Here is a 26,986-nt window from a genome sequence, read left to right as displayed (position 1 = left end):
GAGCAATTTGCCCATCAGACTAGGGAGCCCAGTTGTCTTGACTTACCCAACGCTCTACCCAGGACCGCAGCGCGGTTATATTCATAATTGTTATTTGTCACCCTCACTGGACCAGATATTCCATCTCTCCAAGAGCCCTTAGTCTGATTGGAAGGGACGGGGGGTGCGGGCATGGAACAGGACAATGTCTCTAGTACAGACGTGAAGCTATCGGACCTCTGACCTCTGGGCACACTTGCCATTCTTAAAGGCATCATTTCTCTCCCAGGTGTAGTCGGAATCCTGGAAAAGACGAAAGTCACCAGGAAGAACGTCAGTATTACTGTGTTTTCAGTTCCTGTGTTTTCAGTTCCTGCTTCTATTTAGTTTGATGACACTCAACATCAGACCCAATGCTCCACCAAACCCCACAGCAAAAATTTTAGAACACCACTTTAATGAAATGAAATTTATAGATGATATAACTTACCTTAACATGTAATTCCGATAATACCAATATGATTCCCTTACAGAAAGGAAAAATAAAATATGTATTTTAATGTTTTAAATGCTCCGGCACAACTGTACTAGAAGATATAACAAAGATCTCCGATTTTGGCACATACACATCAAATTACTGTGAGCCCCACATTTACAAATGCAGAACGACATAGGTGTGGTTCCTCAGGGACCTTGCTTCTCAAAATCATGAACAGATGATGGTAAAATTTCTAACAAAATAAAGTTCCAATTGACACAGCAATTGCACTTATGGAAATTTTTAAGGTATATTAAAACAGGACAAAAAATACTGTGTGTTAACACATAGAATACAACTAGACCCTAGGCTCAAATAATTATAAACATTTTTTCACCATTTGTGCAGGGGCAGACCCAGGTTTTGTGGGGCCTGAATTATGCAATTTCAGAAGCCCCTTTTAGGGGAAACAGTACAAAATTACAAATATTAAATTTGTTACAATAGGAAATATTTATTTAGAATGGGAAAAAAGAAATCACAGTAAATCACCAATTTTAAGAAACCAACAAATACCTTAAAATGAAATCCAGAAAATATGCAACTTACTTTTATTAGTAAGTAGCCTGACACACTTCTACAATCCTTTTTCTTTTTTTAGTAGACTTTATTTTTGGAGCAGTTTTAGCCACAGCAGTATTAAGCAGAAGGTACAGAGATTTCCCTTAGAACCCTTGCCCCCATTCATACATAGCCTCTACCATTATCAACATTCCCCACCAGATACAATGTACAACATTTGATGCAACTCACAAACCTACATTGGTGCATCATTATCACCCAGAGTCCATAGTTTACATTAGGGTTACTCTTGGTGTTGTACATTCTATGGCTCTGGAAATTTATAATGGCAGATATCTACCATTATAGTATCATACAGAGTAGTTAGTTTCACTGCCCTAAAAAATCCTCTGTGCTCTGCCTATTTACAACCCTTTTTTAATATACTTTTTGCTGACGTTTCTTTGATCATTTTTTTATATAACAGTGACCTTGTAAGAACATTTTCTGTAACAAAAAATAAGTAATTCTGTCTTTAGCATAGTTTAAATTTTAAAAAATTATAATTGGTAGTTTAGGAAATTATCGGTGGCTGAAAGTTTCTTTCAGCTTCACAACTTGTTATTGGTAATATTCTGTAAAGTTATTATTTTTTTTAGCTACCTAGTTTTTAAAATTTATTTATTTATTTATTTTTGTCTGTGTTGGGTCTTCGTTGCTGTGCATGGGCTTTCTCTAGTTGGGGTGAGTGGGGGCTACTCTTTGTTGCAGTGCGTGGGCTTCTCATTGCAGTGGCTTCTCTTGTTGCAGAGCATGGGCTCTAGGCGTGCGGGCTTCAGTAGTTCTGGCGTGTGGGCTCAGTAGTTGTGGCTCACAGGCTCCAGAGCACGGCTCAGTAGTTGTGGCACATGGGCTTAGTTGCTCCAGGGCATGTGAGATCTTCCCAGACCAGGGCTTGAACCCGTGTCCCCTGCATTGGCAGGCAGATTCTTAACCACTGTACCACCAGGCAAGTCTTGTAAAGTTCTGACTGCTTGAATTTTCCTTCGATTTTCATGGTGTCAAATTTTCCTACCCTCACAGAAAGGATGGGGATATTTTCTACTGGGCAGAATTGTTTGTATAAAAAAACAATCATTTCTTTTCTTGAAGGGTTAAATTGTCTATAGAACCATCTGGGACTGTTGTTTTCTCTGGGGGAAGATTTGATCTTTTACAATAATTATAGAATAATCCAAGTTTTCATTTCTTCTTGAGTCAGTTTTTGTAAGTTGTATTTTTCTAAGAATTTGTTGATTTTTATCAAGTTTTAAGCTTTATTGTCAAAGTTGTTCATGGTATTCTTATTATCTTTTCCATGATTTGGAACAGGGAGTTATGGACTGATAATTGGTCCATATAATAGTCCATATATGGTTTATACAGTATAGTCTGTGTTCTGGACATACAGCTGGCCTGCTCTCCACATGGGTCGGTTCCACTCAGCGGATGTGGAGGGTCAACTATACTATGGCATTTTATATGAGGCACTTAGTACTTGCGGATTTTGGTATCTGCAGGCGTCCTGAAACCAATCCCCTGCAGATACCAGTGGATGACTGTGAAGTTTTACCCCAAATTATTACTATTGTTTATTAGTGCGTTATCTCCTTTTTAAAAACTATGATGTTTATTGATCATCCCCATGGTATTAAATAGGCTCATGTTCCCAAGAAGACTGTCATATGCTGTTTCCAGATGCCAAGGACAAATTGGATTTCACAAGCATTTGTTCAACATTTTTATGTGCTCTTTATCAACTATCAAGAACTACAGATACAGAATACAGCAACCTAGCTCAGCACTGTCTCCACTTGCTTGAGCCCTGTCTCCTGAGCAGAGTGAGAGGCAGCTCAGTACTTGTCGGGCAGGCCAGGAGGTCTGAAGTAATTGGGGTCTTTGCCGCTCCGGCCCCATTCATTGGCAAACTGGTCGGCCTTCGAGTCCTCCAGTCCGTGACCACTGTCTCCATGCTTGAAAAGGTCTGTAAGTCTCGGAATACTCTCTCTGGCATTGCTGGAATGGAAAAGGGCAGGTAGGGGATTACTCCAGGGCTGACGAGCAACAGCCCACCCTCCCCATCTCTCCTCTTTCCAAGGAATCAAGGACTCTGACAGGAGCTAGGAAAGAGGGAATGAAACCTGAGGCTGCCCGGGCTCAGCCCACCTCAGCCCTGCGGGTCCCCTTATGCTGGGTGAACAGCACCCATGGGGGAGGCTTGGGAATCATCTGTCCCACCAGCCTTGCTCTGCTCTTCAGCCACTCAGACCCCACACAGGACACAGAGGGTGAGGGTGGATAAGAGGAGGAGAGGCCACAGCCCTACAGGACGTTCTCCAGGGCTTGGCCCCTCCTGGCTGTCCGAGGCTCTCACACCCATCCCTGCATCCTCAGGGCCCCTGGTACCTGATCACTTTAGCAGCCCAGGCGCCCCCAGGTCCCCTTTGGGCAGCGTCATAGTTGCCCCGGGCGTGGAAGTACTTGTCGGAATTTTTGTAATTGGCTTCTCTCATGTCAGAGTAGGCTCGCCACATGTCTTTAGCCCCTGGCAGGAAAAGAAAGTGATGATATGAACATGATCACGTCTCAGCAAAATAGAGAAAGAAAACATTTTCCTCCCACTGGGTCCAGATTTCAGCCTTTGACTAAGCCCTTGGAGATTATTATATTGGCTTGAAATGAATATTCCTTTACTTTTCACTTCCCTGGGTTAATGTTATGAGAATCATACGTGATGCAAGTTTTACTCTGTTTGATTCCATCCTAAGTCTGTTGGTACTTCGTTTTTGGTTGTGTGTGAAGAGGAGGTCGGATGCTCTTTAAGGGATGTTTGGTTGTACAATGGACCTCTACCTGGAAAGATATAGGAAACCCTCTGACCAGAGGTTGAGAACAAAGGCGATTCTGAGGGAGGTTGCAGACATAGGATGCTCCCAACCTAGTCAAGGGGAGAAATCCATCCCTGTGGACAAAGTGAGGACAACTCGGTCCTGAGTACATCTGAAAGTCCGGGGCATATTTGGCCAACTGTCAAAATTCAATCAGCAGGTGATAAATGTGAGTTCCTTAAGACAGCTTTGAAGAAACAGGGTAATCAGATGCAGAAAAAGGGCAACTGACACACCAGCTCTAAATAAAGTTCAGTGTCCTCTCCAATAAAATAGAGGAGTATTGCCTCCCTCAGAGTGGTTACACAGAAGAACTGAGGAAATACAGGTTTAACGGCTAAAACTTTGTAGGTGCTCAGTATACTATGCCCTCTCTACTCTTTAGGAAGAGTGGGACAAAAAAAAGAAAAAGAATGAAGATGCGGAGCAGGGAGTTATGGACAGAAGGACTCTGATCAGCTAGAATTAAATGGCAAAGTTAAAAAAAAAAACTTATCAGGACAAAGAGAAAAATCCAATGTAGAGTTATAATCAGGGTTTATACGATGACTCTATGAGAAAACTTATCTTCATATTATATATTTGTCATGTTTGGCATTTGGAAAGATAGTTTTGTTGAGAGTTATGACATTCCTACTATACTTATTCCCACTGAGTTACTGATTTAAATAGATCCTTGAAGTCCAGACTTTCTTAAAAAGTATTTCCAAAATGCCTGGCATATCTTCTCACCTAAGGTCAGCAAAACCAGAGGTACTGTGCACACTTCAGTGTGCATAAAAATCAACTGGGGTGCTTAATAAAGGCCAGATTTCCAGTCTCAACCCCTGGGATTGTGATTCAAGGGAAGGGTTGTGTGTGGCCCCAGGCACCTGCATTCCACAAAGCACCCCAGACCACGGGTGATTCTCATGCACGTGGCCCTAGAACAGCCCTTTGAAAAACACTGACCTAAGGGATGAAAAAATATTTTTAGCTGGGTCTGTGAGAATTTAGATAGAATGGCCAGCAAACTCTTAAAACAATTATTCAGTAACTATCACAGAAAAATAATAACACAAAATAATTTTGTGAAATAAACAAATTTTTGCTACTTCACTCTGGCTAGTGAGGTACATATCTCTTGCTATCAGTTTCTGGCCAGGTCTCAGCCTCAGTAGAACCATTGTCAAGGTAACTCATTGTGCCATTTATGGTGGGGAGAGGAGCTCTATCAAGTTGCCTTCTAGAGGCACCACATCCCCACTATTTGCCATTTGCTCAGATACAGAGCAGGACATGTGTTCACAAATCCCTCACTCTCCCACGTGTACTCTTGTCTGGGAGGCATATAATACCTCGGTTAATAGCAAGGTCTGGGGGAGCTCAGTGTCTTGGGTTAAATCCCGCTCTGCTGGAGGACTTTGTTAGGTGTCTTAATTTCTTGGTGCCTCAGTTTCTCTGGTAAGGGATAATGGTACCAACATTGCAGGACTAAAGGATTAAAACCTGAGGATGACAAGGAGTTCACTCATGCATGCGAAGCTCTTAGAACAGTGCCTAGCAGGTATTAAAAGCTCAGGTATTTTAGTTATAATTATTAAGTGGATGGGGAGGGTGAACATTCCCCACCCATTTAATGCACCCATTTCATGGTACCTGAGACTTGGAAATGAGCCATCCCTAGTTGCCCACGAGGGGGCAGCAGAGCCCCACTTGTATTTAGGGAACATGCACCTCCTGAATCCAGATCTCTTCCTCACTCCTGCTGAAAGTTGGGGCCCAAACTCTATGTGACCTCGGGCTTGGGAATCCCAAGGGTGCAAAGCTGGTCAGAAAAACCTGGGGAAGTGCTACCACGGAAACCAAGCTCCTTTTTTTCCCTCTTATGGTCTTTGCCCTGTGGGGATGTGACCTCTGCTCCAGTGAATCCTGGGAGCTGCAGATGCATCCTTCCCCTGACCCATCCTTTGATCCTTACCTTGACCAGCTTCCTTGAGGAATGTACCCCATCTCTGGCTGCTGACGCCCAGGATCAGGAAGCAGAAAATGATGCCCGTGGAAAGCTTCATCCTGCTGCAGGGAGATGAGCAGACACAAACAAGGATGACAGGTCTGGGTTTTTGTTCTTGTTCTTGTTTTGTAATGTGGATACACCCTTGCATTCCAAAAATAAACTCCACTGAATTTTATCTCAATATATAGCCGATAGACAGATAGCATTACAGAGGATCCAGTTCTCATTTCCGTGTGTCTCATTGGAATCCCAATGATTTCCTGTGTGAGGGATTGCAACGGGCTTTTAGTATAAACCATTTCCAGTCCGGTCATCCCCTATCAGCCCTGAAACCCAGCTGCACAGCAAGTTTCCCAAAGGCATGAGGAGTCTGGGCACTATACCTCTCTGTAATATGAGATGAGGTAAACAAGGCACGAGCATTTACAAATGCTTGCTCTGCCTATCACTGACTTCACACAGAAGCAGCATATGGAACCCCTACCCCACCCAAAGTATTCACAGCTGGTGAATTCTGATTGTCAGAATAGTGGATTCAGGAAGGAAGCAGAGGGCTGGGCTGCAGCACAAGAATGCTGGTGAAGAGAGAGAATCTCCAAAGAGGAAAAGTTGGGAAAGTTCTAGCACCTCACCTTTGGCTGTGCCTGCCTGCTGAGGCTCCTGGCAAAGCTGAGCTGCCTGTGCTGCCTGCCTGGGAGATGGAGCTGGTGCTTTATATATTGACACTTGGCTAGAGGAGCAAATGAGAAGACAGGTTTGAACCAAAAGAAAAAAAACCAAACAGGAAAGAAAGAGATTTGGGAAATTCCTCTTGACAGCATTTCAAAACAGCAGCGTTATTCTTCACACACATCTAATTCTCCTGGATTGTGCAATCTGGCAGGTTTCAAGAGTGTAGCAAGTTGGGCTGCTTCTGTCTGTTTCCAGTATCACTCCTGGTGGGGAAGGGTGTTTTTCCCCACACAATAATGTACTGACATTTGCTATGAAGGGTAATCAATATTAGAAAAAGAGAGTTGATTGCCTAAAGAATGTGAGGATACAGGGCAAAAGGAAGAGCAGTACGGGGCCATTGCAAGGGACAGCTCAGGATGAAGCTGGGACCCCAGGGTACAGGAGTCAGAAAGGAAGGAGATAGAAACCCAGGAAACCTGCGGGTGTAAGTCATCAGGAGGCAGAAGCGCATCGGGGGCGGGAAGGTGGTAGAACGCGCATCGAGCTCGGTTTGCCGGTCTTTAAGTGGTCGCGGCCCCTTGGAGAACGCGACCAGAAGGCAAGGCGGTCCCGGGCTCTCTAGCTTCGTGGTGATTGTAAAGTGCAGACCACTTGCCACGGAACATAGTTGAAACAGAAAATAGGAAGATGGCAGCAAACCCTTCAGGACAAGAGCATTAAAAATTAACCCCAGAGATAGCCTCATCTACCAGAGGGCAGACAGCAGAAGCAAGAAGAACTACAATCCTGTAGCCTGTGGAACAAAAACCACATTCACAGAAATATAGACAAGATGAAAAGGCAGAGGGCTATGTACCAGATGAAGGAACAAGATAAAACCCCAGAAAAACAACTAAATGAAGTGGAGACAGGCAACTTTCCAAAAAAAGAATGCAGAATAATGATAGTGAAGATGATCCAGGACCTCAGAAAAAGAATGGAGGCAAAGATTGAGAAGATGCAAAAAATGTTTAACAAAGACCTAGAAGAATTAAAGAACAAAGAAACAGAGATGAACAATATAATAACTGAAATGAAAACTACACTAGAAGGAATCAATAGCAGAATAACTGAGGCAGAAGAACAGATAAGTGACCTGGAAGACAGAATGGTGAAATTCACTGCTGCAAAACAGAATAAAGAAAAAAGAATGAAAAGAAATGAAGGCAGCCTAAGAGACCTCTGGGACAACATTGAACACAACAACATTTGCATTATAGGGGTCCCAGAAGGAGAAGAGAGAGAGAAAGGACCTGAGAAAATATTTGAAGAGATTATAGTCAAAAACTTCCCTAACATGGGAAAGGAAATAGCCACCTAAGTCCAGGAAGCGCAGTGAGTCCCATACAGGATAAACCCAAGGAGAAACACGCCGAGACACACAGTAATCAAATTGGCAAAATTAAAGACAAAGAAAAATTATTGAAAGCAGCAAGGGAAAAACGACAAATAACATACAAGGGAACTCCCATAAGGTTAACAGCTGATTTCTCAGCAGAAATTCTACAAGCCAGAAGGGAGTGGCATGATATACTTAAAGTGATGAAAGGGAAGAACCTACAACCAAGATTACTCTACCCAGCAAGGATCTCATTCAGATTGGATGGAGAAATCAAAAGCTTTACAGACAAGCAAAAGCTAAGAGAATTCAGCACCACCAAACCAGCTCTACAACAAATGCTAAAGGAACTTCTCTAAGTGGGAAAGACAAGAGAAGAAAAGGATCTACAGAAACAAACCCAAAACAATTAAGAAAATGGTCATAGGAACATACATATCCATAATTACCTTAAACGTGAATGGATTAAATGCTCCCACCAAAAGACACAGGCTTGCTGAATGGATACAAAAACAAGACCCATATATATGCCGTCTACAAGAGACCCACTTCAGACCTAGGGACACATACAGACTGAAAGTGAGGGGATGGAAAAAGATATTCCATGCAAATGGAAATCAAAACAAAGCTGGAGTAGCAATACTCATATCAGATAAAATAGACTTTAAATTAAAGAATGTGACAAGAGACAAGGAAGGACACTACATAATGATCAAGGGATCAATCCAAGAAGAAGATATAACAATTATAAATATATATGCACCCAACATAGGAGCACGTCAATACATAAGGCAACTGCTGACAGCTGTAAAAGAGGAAATCAACAGTAACACAATATAGTTGGGGACTTTAACACCTCACTTACACCAATGGACAGATCATCCAAACTGAAAATAAATAAGGAAACAGAAGCTTTAAATGACACAATAGACCAGATAGATTTAATTGATATTTATAGGACATTCCATCCCAAAACAGCAGATTACACTTTCTTCTCAAGTGCACATGGAACATTCTCCAGGATAGATCACATCTTGGGTCACAAACCAAGCCTCAGTAAATTTAAGAAAATTGAAAAAACAAATACCACATGATCTCACTTATATGCTGAATCTAAAAAAAATCAAAAGCTGAACTCATGGATACAGAGAACAGATTAATGGTTGCCAGAGGCAGGGAGTGGGAGATGAGTAAAAGGAGTGAAGGGCGTCAAAAGGTACAGACTTCCAGTTATAAAATAATTAAGTCCTGGGGATGTAATGTACAACATGGCGACTATAGTTAATAATACTGTATTGTGTATTTGAAAGTTGCTAAGAGAATAAATCTTAAAAGTTCTCACCACAAGAAAAAAATTGTAACTATGTGTGGTGATGGATGTTATCTATACTTCTTGTGGTGATCATTTCACAATACAGTTGTCCCACAGTATCTGCAGAGGATCCATTCCAAGACCCCTGTGGATACCAAAATGCTCAGACGCTGAAGTCCCTTATATAAAATGGCATAGTATTTGCACACAACCTAAGCACTTCCTCCCATGTACTTTAAATCATCTCTAGTTTGCTTATAATATCTAATACAATGTAAATGCTATGTAAATAGTTGCCAGAGAACAACAAATTCAAGTTCTGCTTTTTGGAACTTTCTGGAAATTTTGGTTTTCAAATATTTTAGATCCAAGTTTGGTTAAGTCCTCCGATATGAAACTCATGGATATGGAGGGCCGACTCTATATACAAATATCGAATCATCATGTTGTACACATGAAACTAATATAATGTTCTATGTCAATTATATCCCAGCATTAATTAATTGAACATGTTACCTTACAGGGTACAGAAAGGATTCGGCACCATGGACCCTTTCTTTCTCCACTTATTGAGACTACACATCATACAACAACTTCAATTTGATGGGTGAGTATTGAAGAGTACACTGCTACCCCATATCAAATCATGGCACAGAAAGGGCATCACTTGACTAGTCTCAGCTGTGTCAGACAATACACACACCAACTAAAAAATCAACAAATTATTTGGAAATTACTAGAATGATTTAGGAAACAATGTGTGTATAACCAATTCACTTTGCTGTACACCTGAAACTAACACCACATTGTAAATCAACTATACTTCAATAAAAATTTTTAAAAAAGAAACAATGTGTGCTATGACCGTATCTTTTGTTGAGCAGTTTTAGAATTTATGAATTTTGTTCATTTGAAGGATCAGTGGCAGAATAATTAAACTTAATATAGGACTTTACCATCTAAAACTTTTAAAGTATCCCCCCTCTGGAAGCCCCCCGCAAGCAACCCAGGAAACAGGATATTACTAATACCGCAGAAGCCGCTTGTGTCCCACTCTCTGCTGCATGCTTCTCCCTGCCCTTTCTCCAAAGGTAAACTCCTTCCCAAACTTTGTGTTATCATTCCCTTGCTTTTTTTAAAATTGTTTTTTTTAATCACATATGCATATCCATAAACAATATATTTTTAAGGTTTTTCCAGTTTTTGAACTTTCTGTAAATAGATTTCTATTGTATGGATTCACTAGTCATTTGCTTATTTTGGTCAACAATATGTTCTTTAGACATAGGCATGTTGATGACTGTTGCAGTAGTTCTTCCATTTTCAATGCTGAAGACTATTGCCAAGCATGAATGTAACACAGCTTATTTCAACATTTGGGTTTTTTCTGTTTCGCTATTACAGAGTTGCTTCTGGTAATCTTGTGCAAATATTCCAGTACAAGAGTTCAAATGGTAGAGACCTAGAAGTGAAATAGAATATGATTATGTTGAACCTTAGTTGGTAATACCAAATTATCTTTCCAAAATGGTTATATATATATATTTACAATACATATTTCTATATTTTATATATTTATATTCCCACAAGTAGTGGATACATGGCCCCCTTGCTCCACATCCTAGGCCATATTTGTTTTTTATGTCAAGTTGGTGAGTGATAAATAGTATCACATTGTAGTTTAAATTTGTGTTTTCCTGATTGTCGATGAGATTGCCCATTTTTACATATTGATGAGCCATTTGTACTCTTTCTTCTGTGAAATTTATATTTATTTCCTTTTCCTTTTTTATTGATTAGTAGGAGCTCTTTATATACTTCATATAAAGCCTTTTTGATTATGTATGTTACAAATATCTTCCCCCAGCTTGTGGCTTTTATTTTCATGTTTTCAGTCATTTTCATGGGAGTAATGTATTTGGTTTTATATTTAACAAACTTACGATTCAACAAAATTATAATGTGCAGCCTGCACTAATTCTTTTAAAATGCTTTCTTTCCCTTTATTTATCAATGTTTAGAGTAATAAGTTTAATCCCAGCAACTGCAAAGTTGTCTAATAAATTTGCTTTTTTAAAAAGTTTCTTTATGGTATCTTTTGATGAACACTAATGCTTACCTTTGTTGTAGCTTTTTTTCAATTAAGAACCATCTTTTAAAGTGGAAAATTATCTTATTCATTCTCTGACAACCAACTTCTATAACTTATTAATGTATTTGCTCAAGGTACAGAATATATATAACCTATGACGTAGCTATCTTTGCAAGCACTGTGGGAAGTAAACTTTAATTTTTCTCTCAAGAGAGTTTTCTTAAAAAGCCAGTACTTTTTATTTTTTATTTATTTATTTATTTTTAGGCCATGCTGTGCGTCATGCAGGATGCTAGTTCCCCAACCAGGGATCAGACCCGTGCCCCCTGCATTGGGAGCTGAGAATCTTAACCACTGGACTGCCAGGGAAGTCCAAAGCCAGTGCTTTTTAAAAGAGTTTGGTTTGCTACTTATTTTCACCTGGGAAATCTTTGAAACTTTCAACTTAGTTTCAAAGGTATAGCTGGTAGTCTCTACCCTTTGGAAGTGGATTACCTTCTGGTGCGCTGGAATCAGCTCATACTAGCTCAGGAGAGCTAGCTGTTACATTTTCAGGGATTTTGCAAGCCAACTGTTAAGTCTTCGTCTTTTGAAATTAGCCGTGGTGGCAGTATTTACACCATGGAAATTGACAAACACTTAAGTCAGGGGTTTTTTTGTTTTGTTTTTTTGTTTTGCGGTACGCGGGCCTCTCACTGTTGTGGCCTCTCCTGTCGCGGAGCACAGGCTCCGGACGCGCAGGCTCAGCGGCCATGGCTCACGGGCCTAGCCGCTCCGCGGCATGTGGGATCTTCCCGGACCGAGGCACGAACCCGTGTCCCCTGAATCGGCAGGCGGACTCTCAACCACTGCGCCACTAGGGAAGCCCAAGTCAGTGTTTTTGTTTTTTCTTCCAGAGAGCCATCTCTTAATTCCCAGCACATGCCTGGGACTACTTCTAATTCCAAGTTCCACAGGTCCTTTCCTTTGTTCTTCTAGGCACTGACAAACCAATCCTTGAGGCAAGGGCAGCTTCTGCAAATACACAGCTTCAGCACCAGAAAGGCTGGATTCCCCATTCCCTATCCTTCAGTTCACTCAGGGAGATTAAAAGAGATATTACATCCAAACAACTTAAGAAATAGTAAATTCTTGTGTACACTCTTGATTATATGACTGCATTTTCTCCCCAAGAAAACAAACATGGGGGGCAAACGCATACATCAGAAAAGGAAACATTTTTTACACAGCTGCTCTGAGCTTCCTGAGACCAGGACCTACACTTGCCTATATGTTTATCTGGTAGAGGGCAGCAGCTCCCTAATACTGAGGCGAGGCAACCTGCTAGGAGGTGGGTGGTTTCTGCTCTGGGGGGCTTCTCACTCTTCCCATGCTCCAAGAGTGCGGGAAGACACCCTCCACTGGACTGCAAGTGTCATAAAGAAATGACCGACTTCCTAGAATCACACACAAGTCTAACACAACTCACTATCAAACCTAGAAACAGCCATTTAAGAGAACAGATCTACCGTGTTTCTCCTCTCAGTCAACCACTGGTGGCTCACACGTAAGACTGCACCTGCATTCTTCTGGCAGAAGCCACAAGACAGCATTCAACAACAACAATGACTGGACTTCCCTGGTGGTCCGGTGGTTAAGACTCCATTTTTCCAATGCGGGGTACGTGGGTTTGATCCCTGGTGGGGGAATTGGGATCCTACATGTCACATGGCGCGGCAAGAAAACCCAACAACAATAACTGCAACACAACCAAACCCAATAATTATCCTACCTTTAAACGACTATAGCATTTCTCAGCATAAAAGCTCTTCAGCAGCATTATTCTGAGCTGGTTAGAACCAGTTCACAGAGACAGAGATTCCCTATATAGACCGAAATGAGATTAATCTGAGTTCCCCTTTCCTTGTTCAAATTTGGGCTTAATACAGAGTCACTGTTCTCAGATATTCATATAATCAACTTACTGGTGACACACCGTTTGTTAATTTAGATGAACCAACACCCTCAAGCGTTATTTGTTTAAGTAAGCATCCTTTTGATGCAAAGAGACATAGACATCTTTAGGAAAACAAATAAGTATTAGATAAGTAGAAGTGGTTGTCAAAGATCTCTCCTCCCAGTCTCCTCCACTAAAGCCAGATGGTTTTTCAAGACAGTCTGCTAAAATCTCAGGGGACAGTTAATTCTATGTTACACAGATAGTTGTAGAAAACCGATAAAGAATGAAGTTGGACAGCCATTTTAAAGAAGCTAGAGTAACTTGGTTCTAAAACGAGAGTGGACAGTACAAGAAAACAATAGTCCCATTTCAATTCCAAAGGTGCAAAAAATTCAAAACACAGCATAGTGTTGCCAAACCAAATATGAGTATTAAAGGTGCCTCATAATTGAGTGCGGTTTATTCTTGGAATGCCAACATTACAGAATCAATGTAATTCACCACAATGATAGCTTAAAGGAGAAAATAATATTATCTCAACTGATTTTTAAAAAGCATTTGATAAAGCTGAAGGCATATTTATGGTTGCTTTTTAAAAATCCTTTAGAAAACTACGTATCAAAGTGAAATTTCTTAATTTTATAAGGTTATTTGCCAAAAAGCTACAGCACATATTTTATTTAATGGAAAAACCTTTAATTCATTGCCGTTCAGGATCTGGAATGAGAAAAGGAATGCTACGATCACCACTGTTGTGTAACACAGCTCTGGAAGCCCTGGCCAATGCCACAGAAAATTTCGAAAGTAAGAGATACAAGGATTGGAAAGGCAGAGATGAAACCGTCATATTTGCAGTTAGTATAATCTTCAACCTCAAAAAGCACACAAAATCAACAAACTATAGAATTACTAAGGGAATTTAATAAGGTTGCCCAACACTTGATCCAAAAGCCAAATCATTTCTCCATAGCAGAAATAACAAAATGGAAAATATGATTAGTAATAAGAAACAATTCATGGTAACAACATAACTATAAAATTCCTAAGGACTGGTTTCACCAGTAATACACAGCACCACATGGAGATTTCAAACCTCTAACAAACACCTTAAAAGATGATTCAAACAAATGGAGAGAAGTTCCTGGCTCACTGATGGGATGACTTAATATTGTAGACATGTTGATTCTACCACAAATTAATCCACAAATTTAATGCAATTCTAATGAAAATTCCAGTTGAATTTTCCCAGAACTGAAGAAAATTACTCCAAAATTCATATCAAGAAGTAAAGGTTCATGCATACAAAAGTCAATCCTAAAAAAGGAGAATATTAAGAAGAGGCACTTACCGTATGAGGCGTTAAGATGTACAGAAGAGCACAGTAAAAAACAGTAGTATTTGCTCAACAAAAGATATATTGACCAATGGAATAGGATAGAGAGTACAGAGCTAGGGTCACACATATAGGACATTAGTATACGATCAAGGAGACATCACAAATCATTGAAGACAGGATGGGTTACTTAATAGTTTTGGAAAGAGAAAAATAAAACTGGATCCTTACCTAATACGTATACAAATGTTCACTCCAGAAGTATTAAATACATAAACATGAAGGTAAAACTATAAAGTTAATAGAAAAGAATATCAAATAATATATTTGTGATGTAGAGATGAGGAAAAAATTCTTAAACAAAACTTCAAAAGCGGGCTTCCCTGGTGGCGCAGTGGTTGAGAGTCTGCCTGCCGATGCAGGGGACACAGGTTCGTGCCCCGGTCTGGGAAGATCCCACATGCCGCGGAGCGGCTGGGCCCGTGAGCCATGGCCGCTGAGCCTGCGCGTCCGGAGCCTGTGCTCTGCGACGGGAGAGGCCACAGCAGTGAGAGGCCCGCATACCACAAAAAAAAAAAAAGAAAAGAAAAAGAAAAAAATAAAACTTCAAAAGCACAAAACACAAGACATAAAATGGTATTTCATTACATGAAAATTAAGAATTTATTTTCAGATAGAGAATGGGAAAAGACAACGTCTAAATTACGGCAAGGGATTAATATTTCAAATATACAAGGAACTTCTGTGAATCATTAAGAAAAAGACGGCAACCCCAATAGAAAAATGGGTGAAAGGTACACAAAACATAGTTTACAGACAACACACTAGAAGTAATAAGCTCACAGAGGGATGCACAAATCATTAGTAACCAGAAAAATGCAAATGAAACAAGCAGACGTTACATGCATTAGACCAGAAAAAAGATGACATCCGCAATGTGCCACGTATATCAAAAGAGTGATATTGCTGGCGTGCACATCCTTGTTTTCACTGTGAAGTGTCACTCTGCTGTCCAGGAGGGCAGCCCGCCCATATGCCCTCCAACAGTTTTGAGGGTTTCTATAGCTCAGTGCCGTTGCCTTGGCATGACCCAGCTATCCACTTTTCCAGTCTAAAAGCTTCCATCAAAAAAGAATTTTGCTTCAAATACACAGATTAGTGTCTAAATAATAAATAAAGTATTACAGGGTTGCTCTCACAGGACACAGTGACAATCTCTGATGTCTCTTTTGTTGTTGTTGTTGTTTTAAAAAACTCCTCTGTTAGAAATAACTTTTCTGGATACAGTTTTTGTGATCCTATGTGCTATTCTTGCAGCTCCAGGAGAGAGGGAACATTTTCTATTTCTTATCTTGAGGAGACTTCTTTTGCCAGAGACGAGTAGGGCCTATAGTTTTCAAGGTCAAGTGCCGGAAACACATTGTTTAACACTGAAAGAGATGCAGTCCTGAGAGAAAAAGAAATCATATGGAAAAGAAAAGGTCAGAATAGGATTATTAACAGATGGAATATGGCACATAAAGATTAGGGACATCTGGGCTTCCCTGGTGGCGCTAGTGGTTGAGAGTCCGCCTGCCGATGCAGGTGGACGCGGGTTCGTGCCCTGGTCAGGGAGGATCCCACATGCCGCGGAGCGGCTGGGCCCGTGAGCCATGGCTGCTGAGCATGCGCGTCGGGAGCCTGTGCTCGGCAACGGGAGAGGCCGCAGCAGAAAAAAGATTAGGGACATCTTTTTTCCTCTTATCTTCCATTATAAATTTTTTATGTGACTCTGACAGGTTTATCGATTCTTATTTTATAATCGTTGTTCGTTTCGGTGCGTTATTTATGTGTACGTATGTGTTTGCACATTTAGTGTTGTTGTGGGGAGGTGTGTGTGTAAAGAGAGAGAGGCATATACAAGTCAACTATATTATAAATGGACGTTTGCTGTTTTTCCTTATCTCATCCTTGGAATCCCGATCAGGACAGGAACTGGGTTGTTGGTTTTCTTCATCATCATACTCAGTACCTAGGAAAATGCCTAGACACAGGCAGACTTAATGAATCTTATTGGACAAACATGTCCACTGAAGAAAATCGAAAAATTTAAAATAAGTATAAAAATGAAAATAAAAGCAATACGAATTTCATCAGCCTAGACGGGGCGGGCGCGGTGGTGGGGGTGGGGGACCGGTGTGCAGGAAGAACCTCTGTAGAAACGTCATGTTTCCAATCTATTGTCTCAGTGCATGTAGACATATGAACCCATAAACAAAAACAGGGTGATATAACACTATCGTTTTATGTTCTGCTTTTTCACTCCACAGCTTATCATAATCATTTTTGCATGTTACTACCCTTACCTACCACAGTCAGTGGCAAAGCCGAAATTCAAATCCAGCCTGTGAAGCCTGGGCGTTTGGATTCTTAGCCGTAGGTTATAGAGTTGACACCTGAACTTGGCAGCCGTTATTAGCACATAAACAAGTAACTGGACAATATATTTTAATTCAATTTCATTAAATACTGATTAGCTTAATAATACCTCTCCAGTGGAATGTTACCCGCATGAGAGCACTGATCTTGTCTATCTCAGATTCCCAGCGCCCAGAACAGTTCCTGCCACATACTGGGGGGATCATTAAATGGGTGTTGAATAGTGAATAAAAGGACGAATGAGTTCTGCAGGCATCTTTACTGGAAGGATAAATTGAGGTTTTTAGAGACTCTTTGTTAGACTATTTTGGACAGTCCCAAGTCCACCCTGCAGAGAATAAAGGATGATCTCAGTGCACTGGCTCCCTCCCAGGTCAGATCGTCCAGGAGCTAGGCACGCTGGCCAGCCTGAGTTATTGCCCATTTGTCCAACTCTTTCAGGAAACGTATCAGTGGGTCATTGACGGGCGATTTTGCAACTACGGTTTAAACAGAGTGGTTTGACAGGACTCCACAGGTAATAAATGTGTGTGTAAGCAAAGCACACTGTCCTCAGAGAGGACCTGGGTCTTCTTTCCCATAATTACAGATTTCAAAAAGCAAACCTGGGAAACTAGAGAATGGTGAAAGGGCTCCCTATGCACCCGAGAGTGAAAAACAGGCTGTTGAGTGATGCTTCTTTTCTATCACCCACAGCTGAGGACACAGCGGCTCCAAGAACCCCACATCCTAGAGAGGGCATCCAGGAAGCAGGGCCAGACCTCAGTAAACTCCCAAGGCTGACAAAGAGGCAGCAGTGCCGGCCTCTGCAATCAACACCTCTCCAACCCATTCCACCTCTGGTCCACTTAGGAAACGCCAGAGGAAAGGGAGGGAGAGACGGCAGTGTCGTCAGTCTTGTGGGGAGTGCAGTATTTGTGGAGATAGGTGATTTCCTCACATTGGTTCAGGGTGCCAAGAAGAATAGAAGAATGCCTGTTCAGTTCTCAGCTGGGTGCGTGCTCACTGCAAACACTCCCAGCTCATTCTGGTGCCCCTATCAAAGCAGAAGGGAGTACGGTGAGGGAGTTCTTGAGAGAGTTGACATGTGTAGGAGCCGGTGACTGTTCTGGGGATTTCTAAAAGGTTGGAGCACCCATGCCAGCAGAGCTTAAAGAGGCAGTGGTGGAGTGTGACTAGGAAGGAGATGGGGTGAGCTCTTTCCCATCTGCCATCTCTGCAGGAAGAGAAGAGGCCCTCAGTCATTCTGGGGTTAGAATAAAGGCAGTGCTGCGCCAGGTGAGGTGACACCTCAGGTAAGGAGGGAGCTCGGAACATGGACCATCATCAGGACCAGTTGTGGATAACCTGCTCCTCTCTGGGGAGGTCCTCCATAGCTGAGGGGCTGGTATGAAGCTGAACCTCACCTCAGGAGCACCCCCATCACACCTGATGATTAATAATAGCTCAAAGCTTATTATTATTTCTTCTCAGTAAATATAGTGAGAGAGAGAGAACTTGCATAGGTTTACATTTATATCTCATATTTCATCATTTCTAGGACACACATTTCTTGATTATACATTTCTGAAATTAGGATGTGTCTTACATTCACTAATGACCAGGCAGCACTCATGAAATTGTTGTCATTGCTTTAGGATTAATTTTGTGTATGCTTTCCTTTTTGTTTATACACAAGAGTGATGTAAGATTAAAATCTATGTCTAAGTTTAAAAGAACTCTCTCAGTACGTGTAAAGTAAAAATTCAGAGTGATGAGAAAACATTATGTCTGAATCTAAATGGTAGCATCTTTTTTCTTGGTGGTGTATAAATAGTAACACATCTTTCAGTCTAGGGGTCTTAGACTCAGAGAAATACAGTGTGTCCTTTTTCCCCTCCTCTAGTCTCACAGAGTGTTCTCTGCTAACTTGCCCCTCTGATAATCAGCACAGTACTTTGGAAATTCAAAATATTCATTTATTTCTCCCAAGGCTTCTCATCAGCTACCACAACGACTAACAGTTTATTTGCACATGGCGTTCCTCATTTTCATTTCTATGAGGGAGTGTGCACAGTATCGTTGGAGAAAACTGAATATTTTCTATGATGAAGTAAAATTATATCATTTTGGCTGGTGTGAGTATGATATTTGTACAGATTTAGTAGTCACCTCAAAGTGACTCATTACCACATTCTGCAGATCCAAACCACATCCATACTTTCTACAACTCCCAAACCCTCCCCCCAGTTCTGTCCACTTCTGAACAATACTCTTCTCAGACCTTATTCATTCATTTCAACAAATATGTATAAAGCAGCTACTATTTGTGAGGCCCTATGACAGGCACTGTGGATACAATGACAACACACAATAAAAGAGACAGGCCTTTGCCCTTGGGTTCCCTACCTACCGGCTCTAAAGACAGACAAGAAAACGGGCGAACGCACTGGAGTGTGACGAGTCCTGGGGACACTCACCTACAGCAAGAGCAGGTACAACCAGATTCCTGCAGGTCCCTGTCGTCCATCTCAAATGTGCTGCATCCCCTGACCCCACTCTCTTCACCCTCGTTCCTTTCTCAGAGCCAGAGAAGTTTCTGCTCCCCTTGGGGTTAACCATCCTTTGTGGGTTTGATCCCTCTGCCTCTTGCTTCCCCTTGACTCTGCTCTTATTCCTTCTTCTTTACCTTTCTTATCTCCCTCTTCCTTAGCGCCTTCCTGTTCCTTATAACTAGTCTGACCTTCTTTGAAAGAAAACCTTTCTTGTATGAGTAAAATAAAAGATTAGGTCAATTATTCATTTTCAATAAGCATTTGTTGAGATGCCATTATATGCCAGGTACTGGATATTAGGGGTGAACAAGAGAGAAATGGTCACTTCTCTCACTGATTTTATAATACAAGGGAGGAAGATGGACCAAAAGAAAACCCAAACAAAAATTAGAAGAATAAACCAAAAATTGAGTAAAAGAATCCCACATGTTAAAAATTGGTAAACTGTAAAGAATAACCAGAGTGAGTCAGCCAGGATGACCAGGAAGGCCTCTCTCAAGAAAGAGTGAATTCGGGAGAGCCCCACAGGTGAGACATTCCCATCCTTGTGAAAAGCGAGCAGAGGAGTATGTGGGCAGAGAAAATGTCACCTGCAAACGTCCTGTGCCAAAGAAAATCTTGGTTTGTTGGTGATACTGGAGAGTGGGGAGCTTGGGAAGGGGTGGCAGGAGATGCTGCTGCAGGGTGGCCAGGGACAGATCACACTGGGCTTTGTAAGCCATGATAAGCACCTGGATTATATTTTAAGGGACATGGGAATCCATTGAAGGATTTTAAGCAGGGGAGAGACATGATCTGAGTATAGTTTGTATGCTAGACTGAGAGGTAATTAACTACATGCTCTCTTTTGCCCAAGACAGTTCCAGTTTATTCCTGTCATCCAGGTATAATTATCAATAATGTCCCTTTCACAATGGAAAGTGACTTGGCTTAGATGATAAACTATACAGTCACACTTAAGCAGAGGCGGAAGCCATGAAGATGGGGAGACTACTGAGACAGCTGTTGCGGGAACCCAGGTGAGAACAGGTGTGGCCAGGAGCGTGGAGGTGCACGTGAGACCAAGCTGATGGGCTAGAGATGAATTTTGGAAGTAGAATCACAGGGCTTGCTAGTGGATTGGATGTGGAGGTAAAGGCAAGGGAAGCATCGAGCACATTCCCCAATATCTGGGGTGAGCCACAGAGGGAAGAGTCGTGTCATTTGCTGAATTGGAGTGGCCTGGGGGTGAAGAGTTCTGGACGGAGATGAGCGTTTCCTTTGGACAAGCAGAGTGTGAGATCTCTGGAAGCCATCCAATCAGAGGTTTCAGGAGGCCAATCAGATAAACAAGCATGGAGCTTGGAAACCAGGTTCTGAGGGGGAGATGTAAGTTTCAGAGGCGTCAGCATGTAGATACTATTAGCTGCGCTTGTTGGGGAGAATACAGAGAAATAAAAAGTGCGAGCCCAGAACCAAGTCTGAGGGACACTTAGAGTTTGGGGAGATGAAAAGACCCAGCTAAGGAGATAAAGGAAAACTGAAGGGAAGCAAAAGGAGAGTGTGGTACTATGAAGCCAAGAGAGAACCTTCCAGGAAGGAGGGAGAGGACAACTGTGCTGAGCATGGCTCAGAGGCCTCCTGATAGGAGGAGAGAAACATGTCAGTGGTTTTGGCAACATGGAGGTCAGTGGTGACCAGAGCTGTTTTGCTGAGTGGTGGGGACAGAGGACAGGCTGGTGTGGGTTCAAGTGTGAGTCAGAAGCGAGGAATCAGAAAGTGCAGATGGGCAGGTTTTCAACAAGTCTGACTATAAAGAGGAAGAGGAAAACGTGCAAGAGTGAAGAGTGATGTGGATTGAACTCAGGGTTTTCAATGTGGTGCTTTATTGGGAAAGCTGTTACTGACTGTCTGGACTCTGCAAGGTTTTGCCCATGTGAGGAACAAGCACATTTTCCTCCCTGGCGTGAGTGTCACTGGGTGTCCTGTGCAAGAGAAGAGCACCACAGGAGCTGGGCAGAAGGAAAGCACAAACCAGGAAGTGTTTGTGTCCTACAACGTCCCTCCTGCGCCCTGAAAGGACAGAGATTAACACCGTGCCCAGCTGGCACGGGAGAAATGTTTACCGGTTCCAGTATCACAAGCGGGGCAAAGAAGGGTGGACGTGGAGCTCAGAGTAAATAAACTGATAACCGGCACACACTTCTACTCTGAAAGTGGGATTCAGGAGCACTCCTAAGGGGAGACGATTCATGATGAAATGATCCCTGTAGGGGAAAGACAAGTTTAACTTCCTTGTCAAGGAGGAAGAAAAAGTGTGTCTGTAAGGTAGTTAGTCACAGGAGAACTTTCTCATACAGTTCCCATCAGAAGGCACTGTCAGAGGAGTACGTAGAGGCTGTGTCTCAGAAAAGTGAGTCTGACAAAATAAAGCAGGAGCAGGGTAACCGGGATTAGGGAGAGTGTGGTGGCAGATTGGCTGGCAAGAACAGGCTCAAAGCACTGCTGAGTTTAGGGCTCTAGTGGTAAAGTCTCAACAGACCCCAGGTTGTAAGGAGACTCCTATTATGAGAATGTTCACTATTAGATTTCTATCCCAGGTACTGAAGGTATAGAATTTGCAAAATGAGGGGAAAGAAAGGAGAAGTAGGAGAAAGGATGACTTCAAAGTTTAGATAAAGCAAGTTCTCCAAATTATTGTAAATAGGAAAAATTTAATAATCAGCCTTTTTATTACTTGAAATAAAAGTTGGATACAGAAGTCTATTCACCATTCTTTTTTTTTGGGGGCTGCATTGGGTCTTCGTTGTTGCACGCGGGCTTTCTCTAGTTGCGGCGAGCGGGGGCTACTCTTCGTTGCGGTGCGTGGGCTTCTCATTGCGGTGGCTTCTCTTGCTGCGGAGCACGGGCTCTAGGCGCGCGGGCTTCTGTAGTTGTGGCGTGTGGGATCAGTAGTTGTGGCTCGCGGGCTCTAGAGCGCAGGCTCGGTAGTTGTGGTGCACAGGCTTAGTTGCTTTGCGGCATGTGGGATCTTCCCGGACTAGGGCTCGAACCCGTGTCCCCTGCATTGGCAGGTGGATTCTTAACCACTGTGCCACCACAGAAGCCCCCGTTCCCCACTCTTTAAAGTGTTAGATCATTTTACTTCTTGGAATCTGTAATCTGAAAAAACCAAACACCAAAACCAAATTTTTATCCAAGGAAGAAGGCTATTGGTTTCTCTAGGAATTTGTGATTTATAGAGTCACTCATAATTCCTGTGCTCTAACAGGCCCAATCCCCTTTTATTAGACACTGTTTTCCTCAGTAAGAAGTAACATGCTGGGACTTCCGTGGCAGTCCAGTGGTTAAGACTTGGAGCTCTCACTGCCGTGGGCCTGGGTTCAATCCCTGGGGGGAGAACTAAGATCCCACAAGCCATGCGGCATGACTGGAAAAAGAGTAACATGCTGCTGGCTTTCCTCTGTTGGGAAGGGTCCAGGGAGGGAAAGTGACTTCTTCTCAAGGACCTGATACATATCCAATGCAATACAAAACCTCCTGATACTTAATCTTGATGGCGTCCCTATGCCTCCGTTTCTGGACATGTTTATTCCTGGACACTTGCATCAGGCAAGGAATATAGAGTGAAGGGAGACAGCGTTGGAGGCACTTCTGGATGGCACAGACAGAAATTGGTTCATAGATGGATTTGTAGGTGTTGCTGAGAGATGAACAGAAGATCAAGGTGCAGCTGCTGGAGCAGGATTCCACGATCCAGTCGTCCCGAGGCTGTGTCCCCTGCCCGCACACAGACACCACTGAGGACGCACTAAGGGCACTAGACCCCAGGGCAGAGAAGCTGACAGGACCCAACTGCCAGGGAGTGAAGAGGCCTGAATACAGAAGGGCCTAGAAAGAGCACCACAGTAACCAGAGGGGCCTGGAGGGGAGCGGGTCTGATTAGGGGAAGGGGTGGAGCAGGGTGTCTGCCCTGTATGATGCTGAGATTGTGGCCCCGACACCCAAGACACAGGCACAGACTCGGCCTTCACGTGGGTGTCCAGCCATCACCCCTTGGGAACAAACAGGCTGTCCTTATATCAAAGAATAATACACGGTTTTCAACATTCAATCTCTTAAGCATTTATTAGATCTGCTGGCTTCTGTGGACAGAGAACTCACTAGCTCAGCGTCCCTGCCCTTGGGGGCTCACAGCCCCGTCGTCTCCTGAGCAGAGTGAGAGGCTGCTCAGTACTTGTCGGGCAGGCCAGGAGGTCGGAAGTAATTGGGGTCTTTGCCGCTCCGGCCCCATCTATTGGCAAACTGGTCGGCCTCCGAGTCCTCCCGTCCGTGGCCACTGTCTCCATGCTTAAAAAGGTCTGTGACTCTCTGAATATCCTCCCTGGCATCGCTGGAAAGGAGGAGGGCAGGTAGGGGATTACTCCAGGGCTGACGAGCAACAGCCCACCCTCCCCATCTCTCCTCTTTCCAAGGAATCGAGGACTCTGACAGGAGCTAGGAAAGAGGGAATGAAGCCTGAGGCTGCCCGGGCTCCGCCCACCTCAGCCCTGCGGGTCCCCTTATGCTGGGTGAACAGCACCCATGGGGGAGGCTTGGGAATCGTCTGTCCCACCAGCCTTGCTCTGCTCTTCAGCCACTCAGACCCCACACAGGACACAGAGGGTGAGGGTGGATGAGAGGAGGAGAGGCCAGGGCGTCCCTGGTGGTGCGGTGGTTGAGAGTCCGCCTGCCGATGCAGGGGACGCGGGTTCGTGCCCTGGTCAGGGAGGATCCCACATGCCGCGGAGCGGCTGGGCCCGTGAGCCGTGGCCGCTGAGCCTGCGCGTCCGGAGCCTGTGCTCCGCAACGGGAGAGGCCACGACAGTGAGAGGCCCTCGTTCCGGAAAAAAAAAAAAAAAATTACACAAAGAGGAGGAGAGGCCACAGCCCTACAGGAAGTTCTCCAGGGCTTGGCCCCTCCTGGCTGTCCGAGGCTCTCACACCCATCCCTGCATCCTCAGGGCCCCTGGTACCTGATCACTTCAGCAGCCCAGACGCCCACAGGTCCCCTTCGGGCAGCCTCATAGTTGCCCCGGGCGTGGAAGTAATTATCGGAATTTTTGAAATTGGCTGGTCTCATGTGCTTGTCTGCACCTTTGTACCCGGCTTCTTTCATGTCAGAGTAGGCTCGCCACATGTCTTTAGCCCCTGGGAGGAAAGCACATAGAGAAAGGATTATCAGGTGGACAGAAAACTGTGACACACCTTAGGGAAGAATCAAGGAATGAAAAATCTTCCACTGACTCAGTTTCATCCTGTGGCTATAGCACCGTGAGTGCCATAGATTGAGCAGAGCATTCTTGTGTCTAGTTTCCTGCTCCTGGTAACTCGAATGAGAGTCGTTATGGGGGGAGGGGCACAGCTGCGTTGGACCTGGTTGTCGGGCCCCTACGATGCCGTCTCTGGACTGCATCTCACTTAGGGCTCCATGTGATACGTTTAAGGAGAGAAGGGAGCTATCTTTATAGGGCAGGATTCCTCAGCTTCATACTATTGACATTTTAAGCCAGATAATTCTTTGCTGTTCAGGGCTGTCCTGGGTATTGTAACACGTTTAACAGCATCCCTCACTTTTACCCACTAACGGGCAACCTATTCCCCAAGTGGGACAACCAAAAGTGTTTCCAAACATTGCCAGATATCTCCAGGACACAAAATTGCCCTTGGCCCCGAACCACTGTTATAAAAGGAAGCCGCATAGGATGAGATCCAGGGGATTGGGGTGAGTGAGGAGGTGATATGGAGGACAGATTCTGAGAAAGGGGCAGACATGCAGCACCTCTGCCCTGACGCCTAAGAAATGTATTCCTGCTGCGCGAATGCGCTCAATGTGACTTGATTCCCCTGCCTGTTAGGCACGTGAATGGCATCCTGAGGACTTTCTAGTGGACGGTATTGATGATGTGGGCTGCCTGAGGAAGCAAGCCCTCGAGCAGTGGGTCTTTGCCTCAGCCTGGTTACACCTTCCAATCAGCTGGGGAGGTACTGAAAGTCCCCTGAGACCTACCTCACAGCCCAGGCCAGTTACCTCACACTCTCTGGGGTGGGTCTCAGGCATCAGTAGTTTTCACTGCTCCCCAGGTGAATCCAACATGCAGCTGAGATTGATAAGCCCCCAGCTTGAGGGAGTGGCACTGGGACAAGTCTGCCCAGCAAGAGCTGTGGCCTCGTGCACAGCTGGGTTCAAACTTCTGTCCTGCCACCTGCTGACTGGCACTTAGTCCCTGGGCAGCAGACTCGGCTGCTCTCAGCCTCGGTTTTCTCCCCTTCACATGGGGGGAGATGCCTCCCTCACGGAGGTATTCTGCAGGTAAGTAGGTGACCACCTGTCCCAGCCTAACCAGAACTGCACCTGTTTTCCTGGAACTGCCCCAGTTAGCGTTGAAAGTGTCCTGGAAAAGTCCTCAGACCTGGGCAAAGCAGGAGAGTTGCTCACCCTGAAGTGCATATAAGGGCCGAGTTCCTACCGGAAGCTTGAGATATGTTATTAGGTTCCCCACCCCGGTCGCACACGGGTTTTTTGTCAGTTAAAAGGCTATAAAAGGGTAGGAAACAGACTGAACCAGGGACAGTGTCACTGAGTATAGGAAGCAGGAGCAAGAGCTAAGCTGAAGGTCCCTGAATTATCCAATTAGGAAATGGAAGGTAAGAAGGAAGAGAAGAGGAAGAGAGGAAGGAAGGAAGGAAGAGGGAAAGGGAGGGAGGAAGGGAGAAATGAGTGGAGGGAGAGAAGAAGAGAGGGGAAATAGATGGATAGCTTCCATCCTCCTTCATGCAATTGGTCTGAGGGAAATGCTGTACCATTTCAAGACTTATTTTATGTCTTCCATTCAAACTTCCATTTCAGCTGGGAATGATGACTGTTCTTTCTCTAGTGACTGATCGACATAAATCCTGTGGTTTTCAATCTGTCTGAAAAAAAGCTCCCCAAACACCTGGCACATTCTACCACATAGGGCAGCACCGCCTAAGACAGTAGCTCCAACCCTTAAGAGCGCTCATGGTGAATCCCAGAGGCCCATGGGTGTCATCCCCCCTCCACCAGCCTTACCGTCATAAGCCTCGCCAAGGAAGGAAAACCATCGGCTGTGGACTCCCAGCACCAAGGAGCAGAGAATGAGGCCTGTGAAAAGCTTCATTGTGCTGAAATGAAAGGAGAGGGTCAGGGAGACACGGACAAGCCTTGTACACCCACTTGGGGATTTGTATGTCGAGGAGAGCCCGGCTGTTCTTTCCACTTGTTCTCATTAGACTCTCAGTGGTCCACCTAGGCAACATTGCAGTAGGACCTCACTCGGAGCCACTAGCCCTCAGCTCTGAACCCACCAACCCTGAACCCAAGC

At 43.8% G+C, this 26,986-nt stretch overlaps 1 protein-coding gene across 4 annotated transcripts; it reads right to left on the bottom strand.

The window, feature by feature from the left end:
• Positions 1-1,372: 1,372 nt before the first annotated feature.
• Positions 1,373-26,986, bottom strand: LOC307191053 (serum amyloid A-2 protein; the record flags this gene model as incomplete). 4 transcript variants are annotated; one of them, XM_079930698.1, is made up of 4 exons in its annotated part: positions 6,574-6,646; positions 5,906-6,000; positions 3,464-3,602; positions 1,373-3,073 (listed from the first exon to the last, which is right to left on the bottom strand). In XM_079930698.1, exons 2-4 carry the CDS (start codon positions 5,994-5,996, stop codon positions 2,911-2,913), a joined length of 393 nt encoding a protein of 130 aa, XP_079786824.1. In that variant the 5' UTR covers positions 5,997-6,000; positions 6,574-6,646. The 4 variants fall into 4 exon arrangements, with proteins under 4 accessions (XP_079786824.1, XP_079786825.1, XP_079786827.1 ...); XM_079930699.1 differs by having other exon boundaries at positions 5,906-5,997; positions 6,574-6,615; XM_079930701.1 differs by lacking the exons at positions 5,906-6,000; positions 6,574-6,646 and adding an exon at positions 26,695-26,986.

Source organism: Stenella coeruleoalba, assembly GCF_951394435.1.
Source record: "Stenella coeruleoalba genome assembly, chromosome: 8".
NCBI classification, from domain to species: Eukaryota; Metazoa; Chordata; class Mammalia; order Artiodactyla; family Delphinidae; genus Stenella; species Stenella coeruleoalba.
Note: the sequence above shows the minus strand (reverse complement) of the source record. Positions and strands in the feature narration are given on the sequence as shown.